Consider the following 18525-nt stretch of genomic DNA (forward strand, 5'->3'; position numbering starts at 1 on the left):
CTAGAGTTTGTTAAGTCTGCACAAGTCCAGAGGCCTGGTAGCTTTGTGGATGTCTGTGGAATGTGAGCCAATGCACTAGTGCACTACCAAAGCTGCCCAGAATAGGGAGTTTCATTACATTAAACACTTTGTTTTTTTATGTAAATGAATTCAGAGGAAATGCGACAATTTACTTTTATAAATGTTGGTAACATAAATGCATAAATTGTGTTTATTGCCGCTTGGTAGTCTATATCATTTTCTCCCGCTCTACATCATCCTTTACAAAAATACATTTTCTCATTTTCCATCTGTCATTTTTTTCTTTCTTTGTGATTTTCTGTGATTGGTTTCTAATATGTAGTTTGTTTCCTCCCTTCTATCCCCTCTTGCATTTATCTTTGTGTTACTGCATTTACTATTTGTGCCTGTAGGATCGAGCTGTTATCTCTTGGGCCTACCTAGTACCTGTTGAAGGTTCCAGGGATCAATGTCCCCATAGTCCAGTCTCTGACCAGGCCTGGTTGCTGGTCTGATCCACCAGTCTGCTTGATGTGGCTGCTCACAGCCTGACATGCGAGTCACAACCTGGTAGATCAGACTTCAAAATTCTAACCGTTGTCCAGTGTGTTGACTCCTGACCTTTTTTCCTATTATATCTACTACATATATTTCTGTTTAAAACACACTCATCCTCAGGATGCAGCCCATAGCAGCTGTGTACCTCCCAGGTACCTATTTACTGCTAGGTGAACAGAGGTAACTGATGAAATAAATTGTGCCTATATGTTTCTGCCTCAGCCAGGAATCGAACCCAGGCCCTGTGTGTAACTACTTTAGTATAGTTACAGGATGAAAGCTACACTCATGGTGTCCTGTCTTCCCACTACGTTTATCCTTTGATGCTTTGAAAATACTGTCAGTTTCGGCCTCCTCCACATTCTCACTTGTTCCAACCATCTGTTTTCCAAAATTGGACTTTCTAATGTTTTTTGGGTAGCTTTGTTTCCTAAATTTGAAGCTATGTCTTTTTATGCTTGAAGTTGATGGCTTCAAGAATTCTTCTTGTGTCAATTTTGTTGATTCCTGTTACTGTTTTGTATGTAGTGATTATATTGCCTCTTTTTCTTCTATCTTCTTTAACACTATTTAAATATTTAACACCTGTAACCTCTCTTCGAAGCTCTTGTTTTCAGTTCCGGAAGCTATTTTGTAGTATGGCTTTGTACCTTTTCCAGTTTATTGATGTGCTGCTTGAGATATGGGCACCATACAACCACTACATATTCCAGTTTAGGTCTACCTATCTACCTTGTGGCTACCTTGTAGGGGTTCCGAGGATCAATATCCACACGGCCCAGTCTCTGACCAGGCCTCCTAGTTGCTCATCTGGTCAACCAGGCTGGTGAATGCGGCTGCTCGCAGCCTGATGTACGAATTACAGCTCGGTTGATTGGGTATCCTTTGGAGGTGTTTATAGAGTTCTCTTGAATGCCGTGAGAAGTTAGCCAGTTATGCCCCTTATGCGTGGCGGGAGCATGTTGAGTCTTGGGTCTTTGTGTTCATAGTTCTCTCTCAGTGTATATATTGCACCTCTGCAATTCAATGGGCTATTTTGCACAGCCTGCTTAACTGGTTTTATGTGGTGATATTTCCATTTGCAGATTTGGAACCAGTCCCTTGAATATTTTCCATGTGTAAATTATTATGTATCTCGCCTGCACTCTTGAGAATTCAGATTTAGAGCTTTCAGTCAGTCCTAATAATTTAGATGTTTTCGTGTCACAAAAGTCCAGAACAATTTCTTTAGTATTTTGGCATCCATCTATTTAAAAACAATTCTGAAGTTAGAAAGCATGGCGAATGCTTCTCACACAATGTTCTTTGTGGTCTGTATTGTACTTTGTGCTTAAAGGATGGATCCTACTCAGGATCTAGGCTTCCCAGATTGATCTGGGAAGCCTGGTGATTGCTGGTCACAAAGCCTCACCCAACCCAGAGCCAAAGCATCTGTACACACATGAAACAACGGAGGAGGAAGGTGCCACCAAAGCAACCCCTGAAAACCCTAGAGGAAACCAACAGGCCAGAAACTGTTAGAACTATTGAAATTTGTATCATGAGCATAATTATGCTGTTAAATCTTATGATATTTTAAATTATACTTATAATGATTGATAAGTAGAGTAATTATGAATAGGATTTCAAACCAAATTATATATAATCATGTATACAACAATGAATTACTTAATCTTAAGGAAGGAATATTTTCAAACAAGTCCCAGGTCTGTGATGGTGAGGTAACTTAACAAAGTAGTTTAGGTTGCTCAGTTGTGGTGGTTTTTGTGAATCTCTCCTTCAGAGTTGACTGAAGAAATATTGGTTTTAAATGTATTTTAGACAGTGTAAGTTTTATTAATCAATTATATTGAACTTGATAACTTGTGGAAGAAAGAGGTGGAGAATTATCTCTTAGTTTTTTAGAATTACTGTACTTCACTAGTTGTGTTGCCAAAGAGAATATGGTAACATTTTTCTTATGAAATTTGAAATATTTGAACTTGGGTGATATTATTTTTCACTAGAAATTACCATGATAAAGGTTATTTTTTTATGCTAAATAATATTTTTTCTGCTTCATCTCAGCCTCGGGAAGGTAACTGGCCGTGGGTCCCTCCAGATGAAGGTGGAGGAGGTGACCCAAAATATAGATTTTCACTCACCTCCCTGACAAACCCAACTCGTCGATGTATTGGCTTCGCTCGCCGCAGAGTCGGTAGAGGAGGCAGGTAAGATGAATTATCCAGTATATTGATTTTAATATTTGTTTTAGTACAGTACAGTACCATATGTGACTAGTGTCTCATATGTCAGCTGTTTCAAGTGCATAGTTCTTAAAGAATATGTACAATAAAGTTTTATAATAAGGAGATATGCTTTTGATTTTCCTTTCATTTGTTTAGTAACAAAAAACTTATTCCAGGGCTTTAACTTATTTACTTATTTTCCTGTATTTTTCTTTGACTTGTATATTTTACTATTCAGTTCCATGTGTTTTGTTGAAAGTTCCTCATGTAAGTGACAATCGGGGAAATGTTATGGGATGTCACTGAGGTGGCCACCCTAGAAATAGAGCATTCAAGTATGATGGAACACACTTTTTCTGGTGAACCTAAATGGCTCTCCATTTCCCACAGTTTCCTTGGTTTACTCTTTGGTTCTCGTAAATGGCTCAGACTCATGGTTAGCCTTTCTGGACCCCTGCTTGACTAGTACTGTACTGCCATCTGTTGGGTTGAAGAGGATAGTGTGATGTTGGTCATTTTTTGGTACTTGCAAAACATTTGAGCTTGGCTTGGTATTTGTTTGTATCAAACACTTCTCTTGAGGTTTTTAGAACACCTTTTCTGCTATTTTGATGTTGCTTCTCTTAGTGTGTGGAGTGGGAAATCCTTGATCACCCACCTCTTGTAAGGGAGGGGCATGTTTCTGTCCCCCTGCCCTGCACACACACACACAATGTAATGGTCCCTATGATTCCCTCGTTACAACTTATAACAAGATGTAACAACTTTATTACAACATTTTTGTGACATTAGAACATTGTTACAACTGGCTGTATTGGTTGTTACATTGTTATTTGTTAAATCTTGTTGGAACGTTATAGCAACGTTGTAGTTTTATCATGTGTTTGGTGGGTGTCCAGGTAGATTGAGAGGGGGTCACAGTGCATAAACTGAGGTAACCCACTGAGAGGCTAAACAAAAGGGGCATTTCATTAGACTTAACTCTCTCTCATGTAAGAAAAAGATGTGCTCTTTCCATATACTGTATATACATTACTATAAAAATCTTCAATAATTTGTTTTGAATCATTATTATACAATATAACAAGTGGCTCAAGGAGCTCAATATCAGGCTATATACAGTAATTTAATTCCAATTGTCAGGGACAGGAAGCTTGTGCATATATATTTTAGGCATGTATCAAGGTCTCCCCCCTCAAGGTTGAACTACTGTACTGACCTTCCCCAGGATGCAATCCACATTTGTTGCCTAACTCCTGGGTACATATTTACTGCTAGGTGAATAGCATTAGGTGAAAGCAAACATGCGCAACCATTTCTGTCCTGCCTGGAGCTCGATACATGTTTATTTTATTTACATATCATAAATATAACACATTAACATACTTGTAAAATAATTTTAATGCTAGGAATGGCATTTGAGTTCTCCACCAACCAAATTCAGACTTTACCAAGTCCAGGCACTTGTTTTGTAGGTCTAGAGGTTCTAAGTAAACATTATGTGAGTTGGAAATGTTCTAGGCACATGGTTAGAGGTCTCTGATGGTATTGTTAGCACATTATCCATGAATCGACATCTATTGCCAAGCACAGCCAATGGCTCAAGAACAAGTCCATTCCTATTTCTCACAATATTTGATTACCCTTTGCATTAGTGAGTGAGAGAGGAAACTGTTAATGAATGTGAACAGGTCATAGGATATGGCAAAGGACAAGGTTGGGTCCTTTTTTTCTTTTTTTACAACTTTGAAGGATGTTAGTTTCATTAACTTAATCTTCAACCTATATAAACTGAAGGAATGAACTTGTGGTTTGAAAAGAAGGAGTGACTAGTTTATAAAAGACAAATGGAGTTCAGTATACTTGGTCTTGTGAATTGACATTAGAATGTTTATTTATATATATACAATGTAACCTCGATTTGGTGAACTATATTGGATGAACTCCTGATTTGTTGGATTGAGAGATTCATTGCCATCATAAATGCCTTTTGGAAGCATTGATGCGATGCAATATTTTTTTAAGAATAAGCAAAAATACATTGCTTGAGTCAGTAGCTTTCCCACGACATCAACTTTTTCTTTGAATATTTCATCTATCTACCAAAATTATTAAAAATGTGATTGGAACTATTCATACCCTGATTCATACAAAGAGTTTCCATTCATACCCTAATATTTGCATGCTCTGTGGACTATTTCACTGAGCAAAATTTTAATTTCAACTTATCATATGATTAGCAACTTTCCTACCAGTCTGTGAACTCTTGCTCAACATCCTAAGCAAATTTGCACTTAGCTAAACTCTTCTTTGTTGAATCAGATGAGTAAATCTGGCCTGGAAGATGTGCAGTGCAATCAGAGATTCGCCAAAACGAGGTTTATTGTATCGAGGTTCCACTATACTGTGTACTATTTACTTGTCAGGATGTAGTAAGCATAGCATGCAAGAGGGAACCACTGATATACTTCACATACTTTTCATTACAATATATTATGTATAAAATCGAGTATTGAAGGCAGATTTGTTTGAATTTCACCTTGGTAAAACTAAACTTATTTGCTAGTTTGTCTGGACTTTTAATAGTGTATTAGTAAATCTTGGCAGTATTAATGTTTAAATTGTCACTGACATCACATTTGCAGGGTAGATCCAGATTTGGTTGGCTCTATTTCCTTTTTTCACATCTTCCCGACACTTCATAAAGTTCAGACAATTCAGGACATCCACATATATTCAGATACCAGATCTCTTACAGCATGCTACCACAACTCCCAGTAAGTCTGATTTCACCTTATACCCTTCCTGAAGAGAAGAAATCTATCATTTTAGAGAACTATGTATCCATGAACTCACTTGCAATGCTTTCCCAACTGATGCCTTCCTCTGTTATCTATGGTTATCCAGGTCATGAGGAAGTCCCCATGACCCAGACTTCACAAGGCTATACACAAAATATACACTGTATAATGTAGAGTTCACCTGAATTAAGGCATTGGCTCATAGACTTGTCAATGTACAATTAAGTAATAGCAATGATGTTACACAACATAAATTTGTTTTTGTTTTTTGCTAGATATGCAGGAAAGAGACTGGATCACCTTTACGTATCTGCTGGATACGATTCCTATGGCTGTACACTAACTTTCATGGAAAACGTTCCATTTATTTATGTAAGAGTGGGGAAAAAAAGAAACATTGATACTGAGATAGCAACTGTCACAGAGGATACAAATGGTATAGAAGTACAAAAACCAGGAAAGGAAAAACTTAAAATTCAGTTACAGAGAATACAGGTGATTAAGATAGCAGCATCACAGAAAATGTGACAGATCAAATAGAACAGAAAATAGTGCAGAGACCAACCAAAAAGGCAAACATAAGTAAATACCTACGTTTAAAAACTCAGGGATTATGGAGACAGATATACTGGAAATAGAATGAAGTTATCCCAGAAAATGAATAAATTTGCTCATTACACGAAGATGTCATTTTGGAGAACCAAATTGGTACTTCCGCCCAGACATGAGTAAAACTTTACTAAATAAAAGGAAATGTTATGAACTATAACAGCATGCTAGCAGTAGCATGCTGTAAGAAAGACTCAGATGGATTGAACAACAGGATAATAGCCATAAAGAAAAGTTTTGTTTTTTGTGACTGAGAAGAACAATGGTTTAAAAGCTAGAGCAGGGGATATACGTGTTACTGGAACAGGCAAAAAAAAAAGTTATAAGCATATATAGACCAGAGTTTTACCTACTACCTCCTCCCCCCTCTCGAGTACTGCTGCAACTACAACAGGCAACAACCAGGTACTTGTCAGAAATAGTTAAAAATTCCCACATGCATTGTATCGAAATAGAACAGTAACAAAGCAACCTAAAAAGACTTCCTAATCCAAATAATTTATCAAACTTAAAAGCATAGATGAAAAAGAAATTATCTTTCATGAATAGCTTCCTCAATGAGGTAACTGCAGTATTTGGAGTATTCACAGAAATGCATACAGTATTAGATATTCCATGAATAGTGGAGTTTGGATTACAAATTGTAACATTTAGATATATACAATCAGTAGGATATACATGGGGGAGTGAGACTATTACAAATTACAAAAAATTATATTAGTATTACAAAAAATTACTTTAAATTATGAAGATCAAATGAAGTAGGTATAATTTGATGTACTGAGGCATTAGGTATCAAAGTATAGAGCAAAAACTTGGTAATTATATGTGCTCATTTGATAAATCCCCAGATGCAATAGCAGAAAAATTTGCTGAACAGATAAGAAATATCAAGAACTGCTTTGACAGCCCAGCAGAGAATGTAATTCTCCTAGAAGACTTCAGTGTTCCAAATTTGAGGTAGAAGGTAATAAGGCACTGGAAAAACTGCCAGGAAGTCACCTAGACCAGTGAGTACTCGAGAGAGAGCTAACAAGACTGACACATTCTTGCTGGACCAATAGACAGTTGAGCCAACTAGAGGAGTTAACACATTCTGATCTTAACGAATAATGATATCCCAGTCACAATACAACTTGGACCAAAACATCAATGAAATTAAAACGAATATAAATTGATATAAAATATCTGAAACACATTTAATAAATTGAACTTCAACAATCGATGTATTGACGGGGACAAAATAAACTATGAATTATGAAGGATTCTATGAGAATTGGCACTGAACCCTGACACTTGGAACTCAATGTAGAGGTGTATTAATTACAAAAGTATATATATATGTGTGTAAAACATATCCTTCTAAGAATAAAAAAAAAAAAAAAAAGGTCCAACAGAGAAAGGGAATACAGGGAACTGAATATAAGGCGAAGACTACAGAAACACTTAAGTGGCCCCATGTGTCGCCAGCAATGCAGGCAACCCTTCAGAGATCTTACAGATGGTGCAAAAACTTAAACATACCAGAATGAAGAAATACAAAATGAACAGAAAACCATTGAAGACTTGGGAAAACCCCCAAAATATTTCTTTACAAATACTGTACAAAATAAAAATATCTCCCAGTATATACCCCCTTACGTACAAGAGGAGGTTCAGACATCGAAGACAAAAAAGTTACCAAAATCCTAAATGAACACTATCTGTTTAGCAATGCAAGGAACACGATGAAAGTGGGAGAGAGAGAGAGAGAGAGGACTTTTTCATGAACTTGGACTACACAGAAAGACACACCAGATATTAGAATAAACTCCACAGCTTTCAAAAAATAGATAGATAGTATGCCCATGTACTCGGCAACAGGACCAGACAGATTCCTGGAATTCATTTTTCATAAAGATCAAGGTACCATTACAGGGGCACTTTGTATAACATGGATTAAAAAGTCTAGAGCCAGGGTTCATCCTGCAGACCATAAAAAACTGTGACATTGTCCTCCTTCACAAAAAAAGTAGCAAAATTAGGACTGGTTGCACTGGCAGCACACATTTAAGTTGATTTCTTAGTATGCTTCTAAAACCTTAACTAAAGTATGCAATCCAGGTCAATATAGATATAGAGCAGTATTTTGCATTTACTTGATGACAATGACAAAATTATGGAGGCATTAGAAACAAACCAAAATGTAGATGTTATATGCATAGGTTTTTCAAAAGCATTTGATAAATGAGACCTTGGAGTAATAGCTCAGAAAATGAAAGTCAAGGGAAAAACAGGCAAGATAGGAGGGTGGATTTAAATTTTCTCATAAACAGATTGCAAAGGTTTGTAGTACAAGTTATTATAAAATGGTCGTACACCATTACTCTTACCCATAGAATGCTATGCTAGTCATACCATAGAACGAAAAAGCAACTGTAAAGGATTTGGATGTACTCATGTCGTAAGACATTCTTTTAAGAACACAGTAAAGTAGCCGTCACAACTGCAAGAAAAATGACAGGTTGGATAACAAGAACCTTTCAAACTCAAGATGCTATACCAGTGATAATACTTTTCAAGACGTTAGTGCTCTCTAGAGTAGAATACTGTTGCACAATGACAGCCCGTTTTAAAGCTGGAGAAATTGCTGACCTGGAGAGCGTACAGAGATCTTTACTGCTAGAATCCACTCAGGTAAAACATCTATATTATTGGGACTGACTAAATTGCCTAAATCTGTATTCTCTTGAGTGCTGGCGGGAGAATAACATAATAATTTACACGTGGAAAATAGTAGAGGGGGCTGGTCCCAAACCTGCACACAGAAATAACACCACATGAAAAACAGAAGGCATGGCATGATATGCAGAATATCCCTGTTGAAAAGCAGAGATTCAGTAGGTACTCTGAGGAAGAACTCGTCAACAGAGGCCCGAGACTGTTCAACGTGCTTCCACTACACATAAGGGGCATTACTGGCTGACCCCTCACAGTGTTCAAGAGAGAACTTGATAAACACCTTCAAAGGATACCTGATCAACCAGGTTGTGATTCATACATCAGGCTGTAAGCAGCCACATCCAACAGCCTGGTTGTGACCAGTCCAGCATCTAGGATGCCTGGTCGAGGACCAGGCCGCGGGGACGTTAAACCCCGAAATCGTTGCAAGGTAACCGCAAGGTAAGGTAACCCTCATAGAAGGCTTACACTGGGCATATAGGCCATAGGTGTATCAGTCTTTGTGTACAACAACAAAATAAGTGCAGTATGGAAATTGCCTCAGGTGAAAATGCAGAAAAATTACAATCTGATATTATCAAGATCTTCCAAGGGTATCGGAAAATGACCTTCAACGTTACAAATTCTGATAACTTCAGTATGGGAAAACAAAAACCTAAAATGGTGTGCAGGATTCAATACAGTCAGATATAGAAAGTGTAGTGCCCAAGTGAAAGACCTTGGAATAATGTCAGAAGGTCTAATATTTAGAGAGCATGGTAATCCAAACATAGCAGTAGCCAGGAGCATGACAGGAAGGATAATGAGAACCTTTATAACAAAGAATGCCACACCAGTGATAGCACTGTACAAAGCACTAGTGCTATCTCGTGTAGAATATTACACAGTCCTTGTATCCGTGTACAAGGCAGGTGAGATTGTATAACTGAAAAATGTAGAGAGATCCTTAATTGTTTGATTAGAATCAGTGAAGTACTTAAACTATTAGAACTGACTCAAAAACACTCAAAAGAGGGATTGTATACAATATGCACATAGGAAAATACTGGAAGATCAAGTGCCAAACCTGCACAATGTTATTACTACATACATTACAACGTACTGGAATGAGAGATGGCAGGAAAATGTTATAGATGTACTGAAATGCTGAGGTGCTCAAGCACAATTAGAAAACACTTGTAAACATCAGGGACCCTCTTGACAATAAATATAAGAAATTTAGCTGGAACAGTGTAAGCTTTCATGAAGAAAATTACAAATTTTCTGCTGGAGTTAGATCAACCTGGCTGTGATGAGTATGTGGCCCTGTTGGGCTACAAAGACAAATGATCTTTCAGACCAGACAATCATCAGGGAAAGCTGTGGGAGTTGAACAACTTGAAATTGTCAGCAAGTCATAATAACGGTAATACAGGAGCAATACATTATGTGTTGCTTTCCTTTATAGGCAAAAAAAAAAAAAAAAAATTGCAGAACTCCATGCTATCCTCTCTACGGAAATAAATGGTATTGAGGTAATGATCATTAATAGTTGTTTATTTTCAAAGTACTCTTATGTCTCTTGCATCTTGTAACCTTTCTAATCCCATAGTGCTGGAGATTCAACATTACATATATTTCCTCTAATAAGCACAGGACTGGAGTTTTGCCTGGTCCCACCTAAGATCTGACATCTTTTAGGTGAATTCCCTGATTTTCAGGGATAGAAAACATCATCTAACAATTCCTCTATGACATTTGCCTAGATACTCTGTTTGGTATATCAACCTTCCTTGGTGTAAACATCTTGTCTTGCCATCGTATTTGAGTCTTGAATAGCACTTAAATACTTTGGATTGTAGTACAGTACTTACTCTATACATCCTAGGGATTACACACACAAAAGTAATCTTTAAATATAGAAATTGGGCAATAACTTGTTTGTTTAGTTCAAGTAAAAATTTGGAAAAATAATGCACAAATGTGCATAATAGGTCTTCTGATTAATAATTAACAAGAGTAAGAAATACATTTTACACATTTAGTTCATCTAGTCTACTGTATAAGAGTTCTGTGACAACATTGCATTTAGTAAATTTTCTTGTTTTGTAGTACATCTTTAAACCAAAATGGTTGGGGTTGGGCACTGTGTAGATTAAGCAATATTGGTTCATTGATACATTTTCTTTGTTACAATGTATTTCTACTATTTTATTACAGTATAAGTAAAATGGAACAAATGCAAAGTTTGCAATGTGAAAACAATAAATACCTGTATAGTACAGTTGGAGTGTAGGTAAACGTGTAGGTAAGTGTAGGTAAATGAGCACATTAACTTTTACTCTTCCTCATATAGTGCAACCTCGCATCACAAAAACAGTATTATGATAGGACTCTGCATTGTAATATCTAGCTGATGGTTAATTTTGTGTTGGGTAGTTTTAATGTTAATTTGATTTTTATTAGTATTAAAAAATAAAAATTTATGTAGAAATATTTTACTTTGCTGGTACTGTACTATGAGTTGTACTATGCAATTTATGTGTGATTAATTTTCTGTGGGTGATTCAGTACTATTGACATTTGACGTGTCATGATCATGTGATCTTTTCCTTTCTGCCAGCCCAGTGTTGTCTCATTACTGAAGGAGTTTCATGACTTATCTTTTATTTCATTATTTATTAGTAAAACAGATTGACTATTAGCATGAGTGGTTAAGTTAAACCAGGTAGGAGGAAGAAGAGATTTCTTAACATGGATGAATATGCTAAATTGATATAGAAAAGTAACTATGACGGGGGGAATAAGAAGGCTGGCCAACAAGTTTAGTACTGGCACTATTTGATATAAAAAAGAGGCATAAATAAAATAATCGCCATGATATACAGTTCTGGCGGTAAAGATTAAGAGAGAAACTTTCGATGGTTCAAGTTTCCATGAGTTTGATCGAGCAGGATACAAATACTCTGTTGTAATTAACCAGAATAAAGTTGACCTTTCAAAATTCAAAGTAAATAATAATTTTATAATTTGTATTGCAGTTTTATAATGTTCAATTTTATTTTTATTATGTTTAAATATGTACATAAATGTGCTCAATCATTTGCTATATAACCAGTAAAAGCAAAATACAGTACATATTTTAAAATCCAAAAATTGCTAAAATCTAGGTTCAACTTGGATTAGGTTGTTCAAGTTTTCAAGGGAGCACTTTAACTCACATTTCAGGGCTTAGAATATAAATTTGTAATATTAAACATACACAAAATAAATTAATAATACAGTATACTGTATACCATTCTGCTTTGTAGAAATGTTTTCAAATCTTGAAAAAAACATTATCGTGCTGAATTATTTATTAACCTGAACACCATATAAATATACAGTACAATATAACTTGACAATGCAACACAGTAGACCCTTATCCAGGGGCCTGACAGCTGAGTGAACAGCGCTTGGGATTCGTAGTTCTAAGGTTCTGGGTTCGATCCCCGGTGGAGGTGGAAACAAATGAGCAGAGTTTCTTTCACCCTGATGCCTCTGTTACCTAGCAGTAAATATGTACATGGAAGTTAGACAGCTACTACAGGCTGCTTCCTGGAGGGTATTTTAACAAAAAGGAGGCCTGGTCGAGAACCGGGCTGCGGGAATGCTAAGCCCTGAAATCATCTCAAGATATAGTGCGAATTAGCACAACATGAATTTTGTGTGGTGTAACTATGTCCAACTAATGTACAGTTTTATAATGGTGTAGAATGAACATGAAAATCAAGAGCTAGATCAACGGATATTGAACAATGTGAGAAGTATGTGTGGTGTTAGGAAAATAAATGGGAGTGAGGAATGGAAAAGTTATGGAAAGATGTGATGTGTAAAAGTCAACAAACACCGAGATTAAGGAGAGCTTATTGAAATGGTTGGCCATCTTGATTGAATATATAATGGTACAATGATGCAGATACTGTATTTAAGGGTAGGTAAAGGAAAGGAAGGCATGGAAGGTGAGCAGACATCGTGAGGAATCAGGAAGTGAGTGTGAACGATGCATGTGATTTGTAGATTAGGTGGAAATAGTTTGTAAGAAGAGGGAGGCTATATATAATTATCAACGAGCACAACACTTGCTCTTAGACAGTAGTGGTGTGCTGCTGTGATAGTTGTTTATCCTTGCTGCTATATAGTTTAAATTATATAATGAATGGGCTAGTGTTTTTTTTTTTTGTACTGTATAACTGTTTTAGTACTGTATTAACTTCTGTTAATATGTTTACATATTTTCTCTGGGCTGATGCCTTCCCAATGCATGAAAGTTGGAAATGGGATATTGATATGTATGTGTGTATATTGAACAATTGCCTATTTGTTTGCAAAGCACACTGTGTACGAGGCTGAGAGAAGCACTCGCCAGCTTATCATTGGCCAGCATTGAATTTAATGGCCATCTCTCCTAGGAATACATAATTTGGTCTTTTGGGATTTAACGTGGATGCTTTATTTATGAAATTCTTATATATATTGTTATTGTTTATTTATGCACTTTACTATCTTTAAACAGAATGTGGATAGATAGATTAAGTACCCCGCTTGATGACCTATGGTTCAAGACGGACTTTAGAGATGTGGGACCCAATGGCCTCACAGCTACAAATGATTTCCTCCATGAGGTTAAAACAGAATGGTAAGAATCAGAAATTTATTTTATTTAGTAGGCACTACTATTGTTAAGAATGCAGTATGTATATAGCTTTTATAATTTTTGATGGAAATATTACATTCATTAGAGAAATGTTGAATGTACAGTACAGTATTAACTTATCAGTTTGCAGTTCAATGTATTTTCTCTGTACATTCTTATTTTATCAAGATGTGCTCCAGATTATATTGTACAAGTTATACAGTATCTTACAGCAAGAATGCAAACTGTAGTTTGCTTCTCTCACCTAACTTAATTTACTTTTCCTATGCAATATGGACATTTAGAAAAGGGTTATGAAATCGGTTTGAAGATGATGGAAGCTAATGGGAAAGATACTCATTGTTGCTGTCTTAGTAATTATTGTAATAAATCTTTTTATTGGGAGCAAATAGGTGAAAATAAAGGATAGCAGGAGAACTTAGTAACTTGTTGTATTATAAGATACAGTATGTGTATTTGTAGAATTGTGAATGAACTCAAGTCTTCTGCTTGTAAATCAAATGGAGGATTTAAAGCCAGTAACCATGTAGCATTAATGCAATAATAATGTTGTTGTGGTGCTTAGTTGTCTTCATGTCAAGCTAACTTTTTTTACCTGCGGGCTGGTACTCTACGAACATACCCAGAACAGTCATAGGAATGTCATTATTGAGATGAGGTTACCTTGTTCAAATGCTTTGAGTGTACAAATTCATAAGCCAAGGTGTACATATCTGATGAAGAAAATATGATAGTATAGCGGTAAATAGAAGCCAGCCAAATGTTGTATGATACCTATGACATCAGTAACTGAGCTATATAAACCAAAAATTATGTCACAGAATTTTACCAATGTAAGGCTTAAGAATTCTGCAAAGTGAAGGAAGATATTGAGATAATTAAAAGTGAATGACTCGGTTAAGGTTATGAGGGGTGAAGAATCTAAATTTCAGTGTTAGGCATGAGCAAGATAAATAATTCATTGGCAGTGTACTTTGTATCAGTATTTACTGAAGAACTTGATATGTGGCCTGCAGTTGAGCAAATCTATGGAGGTACTGTAGGAGACAAGTTAACTAAATTAGTGGTTTAGTAGTTACCAGGGAGGAAGTTAGTGAACAATTAGAAAAATTCAAGCCACATTAAACTAGCAAGTCTACTTATAATTTATCCCATAATAGGCTGATTAGGAAGGTAAAATGTACATTGTATTGGAAGGAATGTCTCCAATTACATTGGGTATGATTACTTCAAAAGAAACAGGATCAGCCTAAATGGAGTCAAGCTTGTGTGGAAAACTCGCAAGTGGAATGCCCCAAGGGATCTATACTAGGACCTCTGTTGCTTGTTGTATGTATGTAAATAACTTGGAAATAGGATTAAATAGATACATTAACAAATTTGCTGTTGATGCTAAAATAATTATTTTAAGAAGATTCAAAACCACTGCTTGGCAACTTTAACTCTTTTAACCCTTAGATAACAGTTCATATCAGCATGCAAGTTTTGGTTTACAGTATTTAATATTTAAATAATGCAAATAGGATAATAAGATTTAGGTTTAGAAGTGTTAGTAATAATACTATAGAAAGGACATAAATTACCATGAACTTTTTCAGAGAAGGATGACATAGTTAATTTCTGTATGTGAAGCCTCCCCCTGAAGAGAGGTTAAGTAAACTTTATTTACATTCTCTAGAAATGTCAGAGGATAAGAGGGGACATGCTCGAAGCACACAAATGGATGAAAAGGTGAAAGGAGATATTTTAAAAAGTGTTATTGGCCTTGATGAGGCAGCGCCTTTCTATAACTAACCATATCGACATTTCTATTTATGCTTGGGAGTTGCCCTACCAAGGCCAATAATCTTCCCGATGTTTCCTATTTTCTCATATTCTTATGTTTTCGACAGGCCACACTTTTGTCCGAGTTCTCCACCTGAAGACAACGACACTGATGTGGAAATAGATGTGGAGACTGTGGGAGTTCCTGTCACCTTAACTCCAGATGTGAACCTCAACTCCACCTCATCCACAGAAGAGTTAAACCTTGCAACTACATTACCATCCTCTGTTTATATTACTGCGGAGGTTATAGAGGGTGAAGCTGCTGGAAATGTAACTGAATTAGAAGTGTCAATACCATCAGAATTAGACACACTACTCAATAGTGACTCGGGAGTGATTCTTGAGGAGAACCTAGAAGTGGATCTTATGTCAGAAAATAGTAATGGTACAAGAAGTGGTGGTGGTGGTGGGACTAACGATGGTTCTAGTGCTAGTGGTATGACTTTGGATGATCTCTCAAGCAGTGTATGGGCATCAAATTTTAGTAGTACAATTGATAGACAACAGCAACATTCCGTAGATTTCACCACTCAACCAACATCCAAGTTCGTGACACTAGACTCAACTAACACGCTTCCCTTGGCAGTATCGGGGCTTCAACTTAGTACAAGCAATGTGACGGGTGATGAAATTCATTCTTCTTCCTTACCTTCATCATTTCCCACATCCTCATTGCCATCTCTACCATCCTCATCCTTGACATCGACATCCTCCTCCACCTCCTTACCTATTTCCTCAGCAACTAGTCTAAGTAACAGCTTACTGTGTGCCTCCTCCAGTGTTTTAAGTGACAAGGTTGGCAGCGAATGTTCAAACAGTGAATGCAGTGGTAGCCAAGCGTTAACATCTTCACACCAAGAATCTTCGTCGGCAGATGCTTTGAGTGTACCCAGTGGACTCGTATTATCTAATAATAATAAAAATAATGGTAGCAATGTTTTAAGTAGTGCGACCACAAATAATCTGGTGTCTCAAAAATTGTTTACATCAACAACTCGGACAAGTGACAGCTTACCTAATAGTGAAAGTAATAATGGTGCAGCAGTTTTAACTAACGGACCGAGTAATTCTTTAGACAGCTCAAAATGTGCTAAAGTGGATCATTATATGTTTCATGAAACTTGAACATTGTCCTGAAATTAGTAATTGGGGGGAAAAAATTTGTTTTCAATTCATTTCATGTCTTTAACTTATTTTTATACCAAACACAAGGAAATAATAAGATGTGTTGATTATTCCATGTCCTCATGTGTTTTATTCAAAATCCTATTATATATTCCAGCATGGATAAGTGTCACATTTCATTGGACTGAATAAAGGTAAATTGCTCCAGCATTTCCATCGCTTTGATGTCCATGTTTTATTTGCTCAAATTCCAAGACTGTATAGATGACAAGTACAAATAAATTAATACCAGTCAGTTCTTTGCATTTACATGATCCAATATGTGGGCAACAGCCATTTGAATTCAAGTTAAAATAATTATTACTGTGAAATAAATAAATCATGATTAATCCATTTGTTGACTAACAGCAGAATTAACTTTCTACAAGTGTACAATGTCAAAGTGATATTGAAATTTCATTTTGTGCATTTATGTGATATTGACTTTATTGTTACTGGGTATCTGTATTGCTATGTACTAGAGCAAGGTGGTTTGTAATATATGAAATGAAATTGTTCATGGATTTTTTTTAGGGTTTGAGTCATTTTGTACCTGAGGTTTTAATATACTTATTATATATGTAACTCAATATAACAAAAAACCTGTAACAAACTTTTAATTTTATTACATTTTGATTATTTCTACAGTGAAATTTATGGAGTCAATATTACTGTAAGCTCTGAAGGGCATGCCTGATATGTGAGAAGCTTTACTTGATAATGTAAGCTCTGGAGGGCATGCCTGGTATATCAGATGCTTTACGTGATAAGTTTGACACTAAGAATACTTTCCAAATAAACTATCAACTTTTATTAGAATGTATGTCTAATGATCCATGGATATTAACTTCCTTTGGTGGTATTGTAATTTGAAGATGCAGGGTTGTATTTACCAGTCGGGATTGTAAGGAGTATGGAAATGCACAGTAAATACTGTGTACCATCATTGAGCCATACTGTATACACTCAGATTTAAGTCAGAAACTTAGGGGGAAATTATTTCATAAAGGCAGTGGGAGGGTGGGGGGATCATTTTAGTTTTTTGAGAGCAAGTCAGGATTTTAGTGATGGTGTACTCTTCAGTAACTTCTGTCTTGGCCATTGATTAAATATTGGGTTTTTATAAAGTGAAGTTAAAAATAAAGTATAATTTTGAGTCTCAAGATATGGTACTTATATAAACCATCTAGCAACCAAACATTAAATTCATGAGCAACCACTGTTGAAACCACAAGTTTGAGCAGCTGCAGTTTTGGAATTTTTACAAAATTTGCTTGTAGAACGTAATGGTATTAAAGTGATACATTTTGTGAATAAAATCATCACAATATGCTTGATAAGCCTTCTGGCTTTAATATCACTGCATGTCGAATATTTAACTGTCTTGCATTTGATTCTCATGACTTGTATTGAATTAGTTATCTACTTGGCTCTCCACCATTATTGTGAATGTGGTATTACATAAACTCCTAGGCTATATGCACTTACTGGTGCACTTACCAAATCTTGCACATTCATACAATGTTTTGTATAAAGCCAGGCAGATATGAACAAACTGATATGACTATTCAGCATGTGTTAATTTGAGCTGCAATATATTAAGCTTGCTTATAAGTACAGTAATAATGTTTGCAAAGTGCCACTAATTAATTATTTACTAAATTGACAGCAAGCTAACCGTAATGACATCGTCTGAAACAAGTGAGATGCTGATAATGTGTGTTTATTTTACTAAAATCTGCAGTGTTATCATTGCATGCTTAAAGCTTAATCAGTGCAAGGGTTCATCAGGATTCCTGATTTACAATATAGTACACCACTGTGTATAATAGTTGATACACAAATGCTAGGTAAGAATTGTTTTACCTTGTGTTGTCACTGATCCAAACCGATTACTAAAATTGACTGAATACTACCTTTTTAATACAATCATATCTGCAGA

The 18525-nt window shown here is 36.0% G+C and overlaps 1 protein-coding gene across 3 annotated transcripts in view; it reads left to right on the top strand.

Moving 5' to 3' along the window:
* The window catches only part of E(Pc) (Enhancer of Polycomb), a 112939-nt gene extending 95543 nt beyond the window's left edge, over positions 1–17396 (top strand). For all 3 annotated transcript variants that reach the window (XM_069339867.1, XM_045762024.2, XM_045762026.2), the window contains exons 9-11: positions 2626–2768; positions 13452–13574; positions 15485–17396. In XM_069339867.1, coding sequence (XP_069195968.1) covers positions 2626–2768; positions 13452–13574; positions 15485–16544 — 1326 coding nt within the window. In that variant the 3' untranslated portion in view covers positions 16545–17396. The remainder of the gene's footprint in view (positions 1–2625; positions 2769–13451; positions 13575–15484) is intronic.
* The last annotated feature ends 1129 nt before the right edge of the window (positions 17397–18525 follow it).

The sequence above is a fragment of the Procambarus clarkii genome, chromosome 42 (assembly GCF_040958095.1).
Source record: "Procambarus clarkii isolate CNS0578487 chromosome 42, FALCON_Pclarkii_2.0, whole genome shotgun sequence".
Lineage (NCBI taxonomy): Eukaryota > Metazoa > Arthropoda > Malacostraca > Decapoda > Cambaridae > Procambarus > Procambarus clarkii.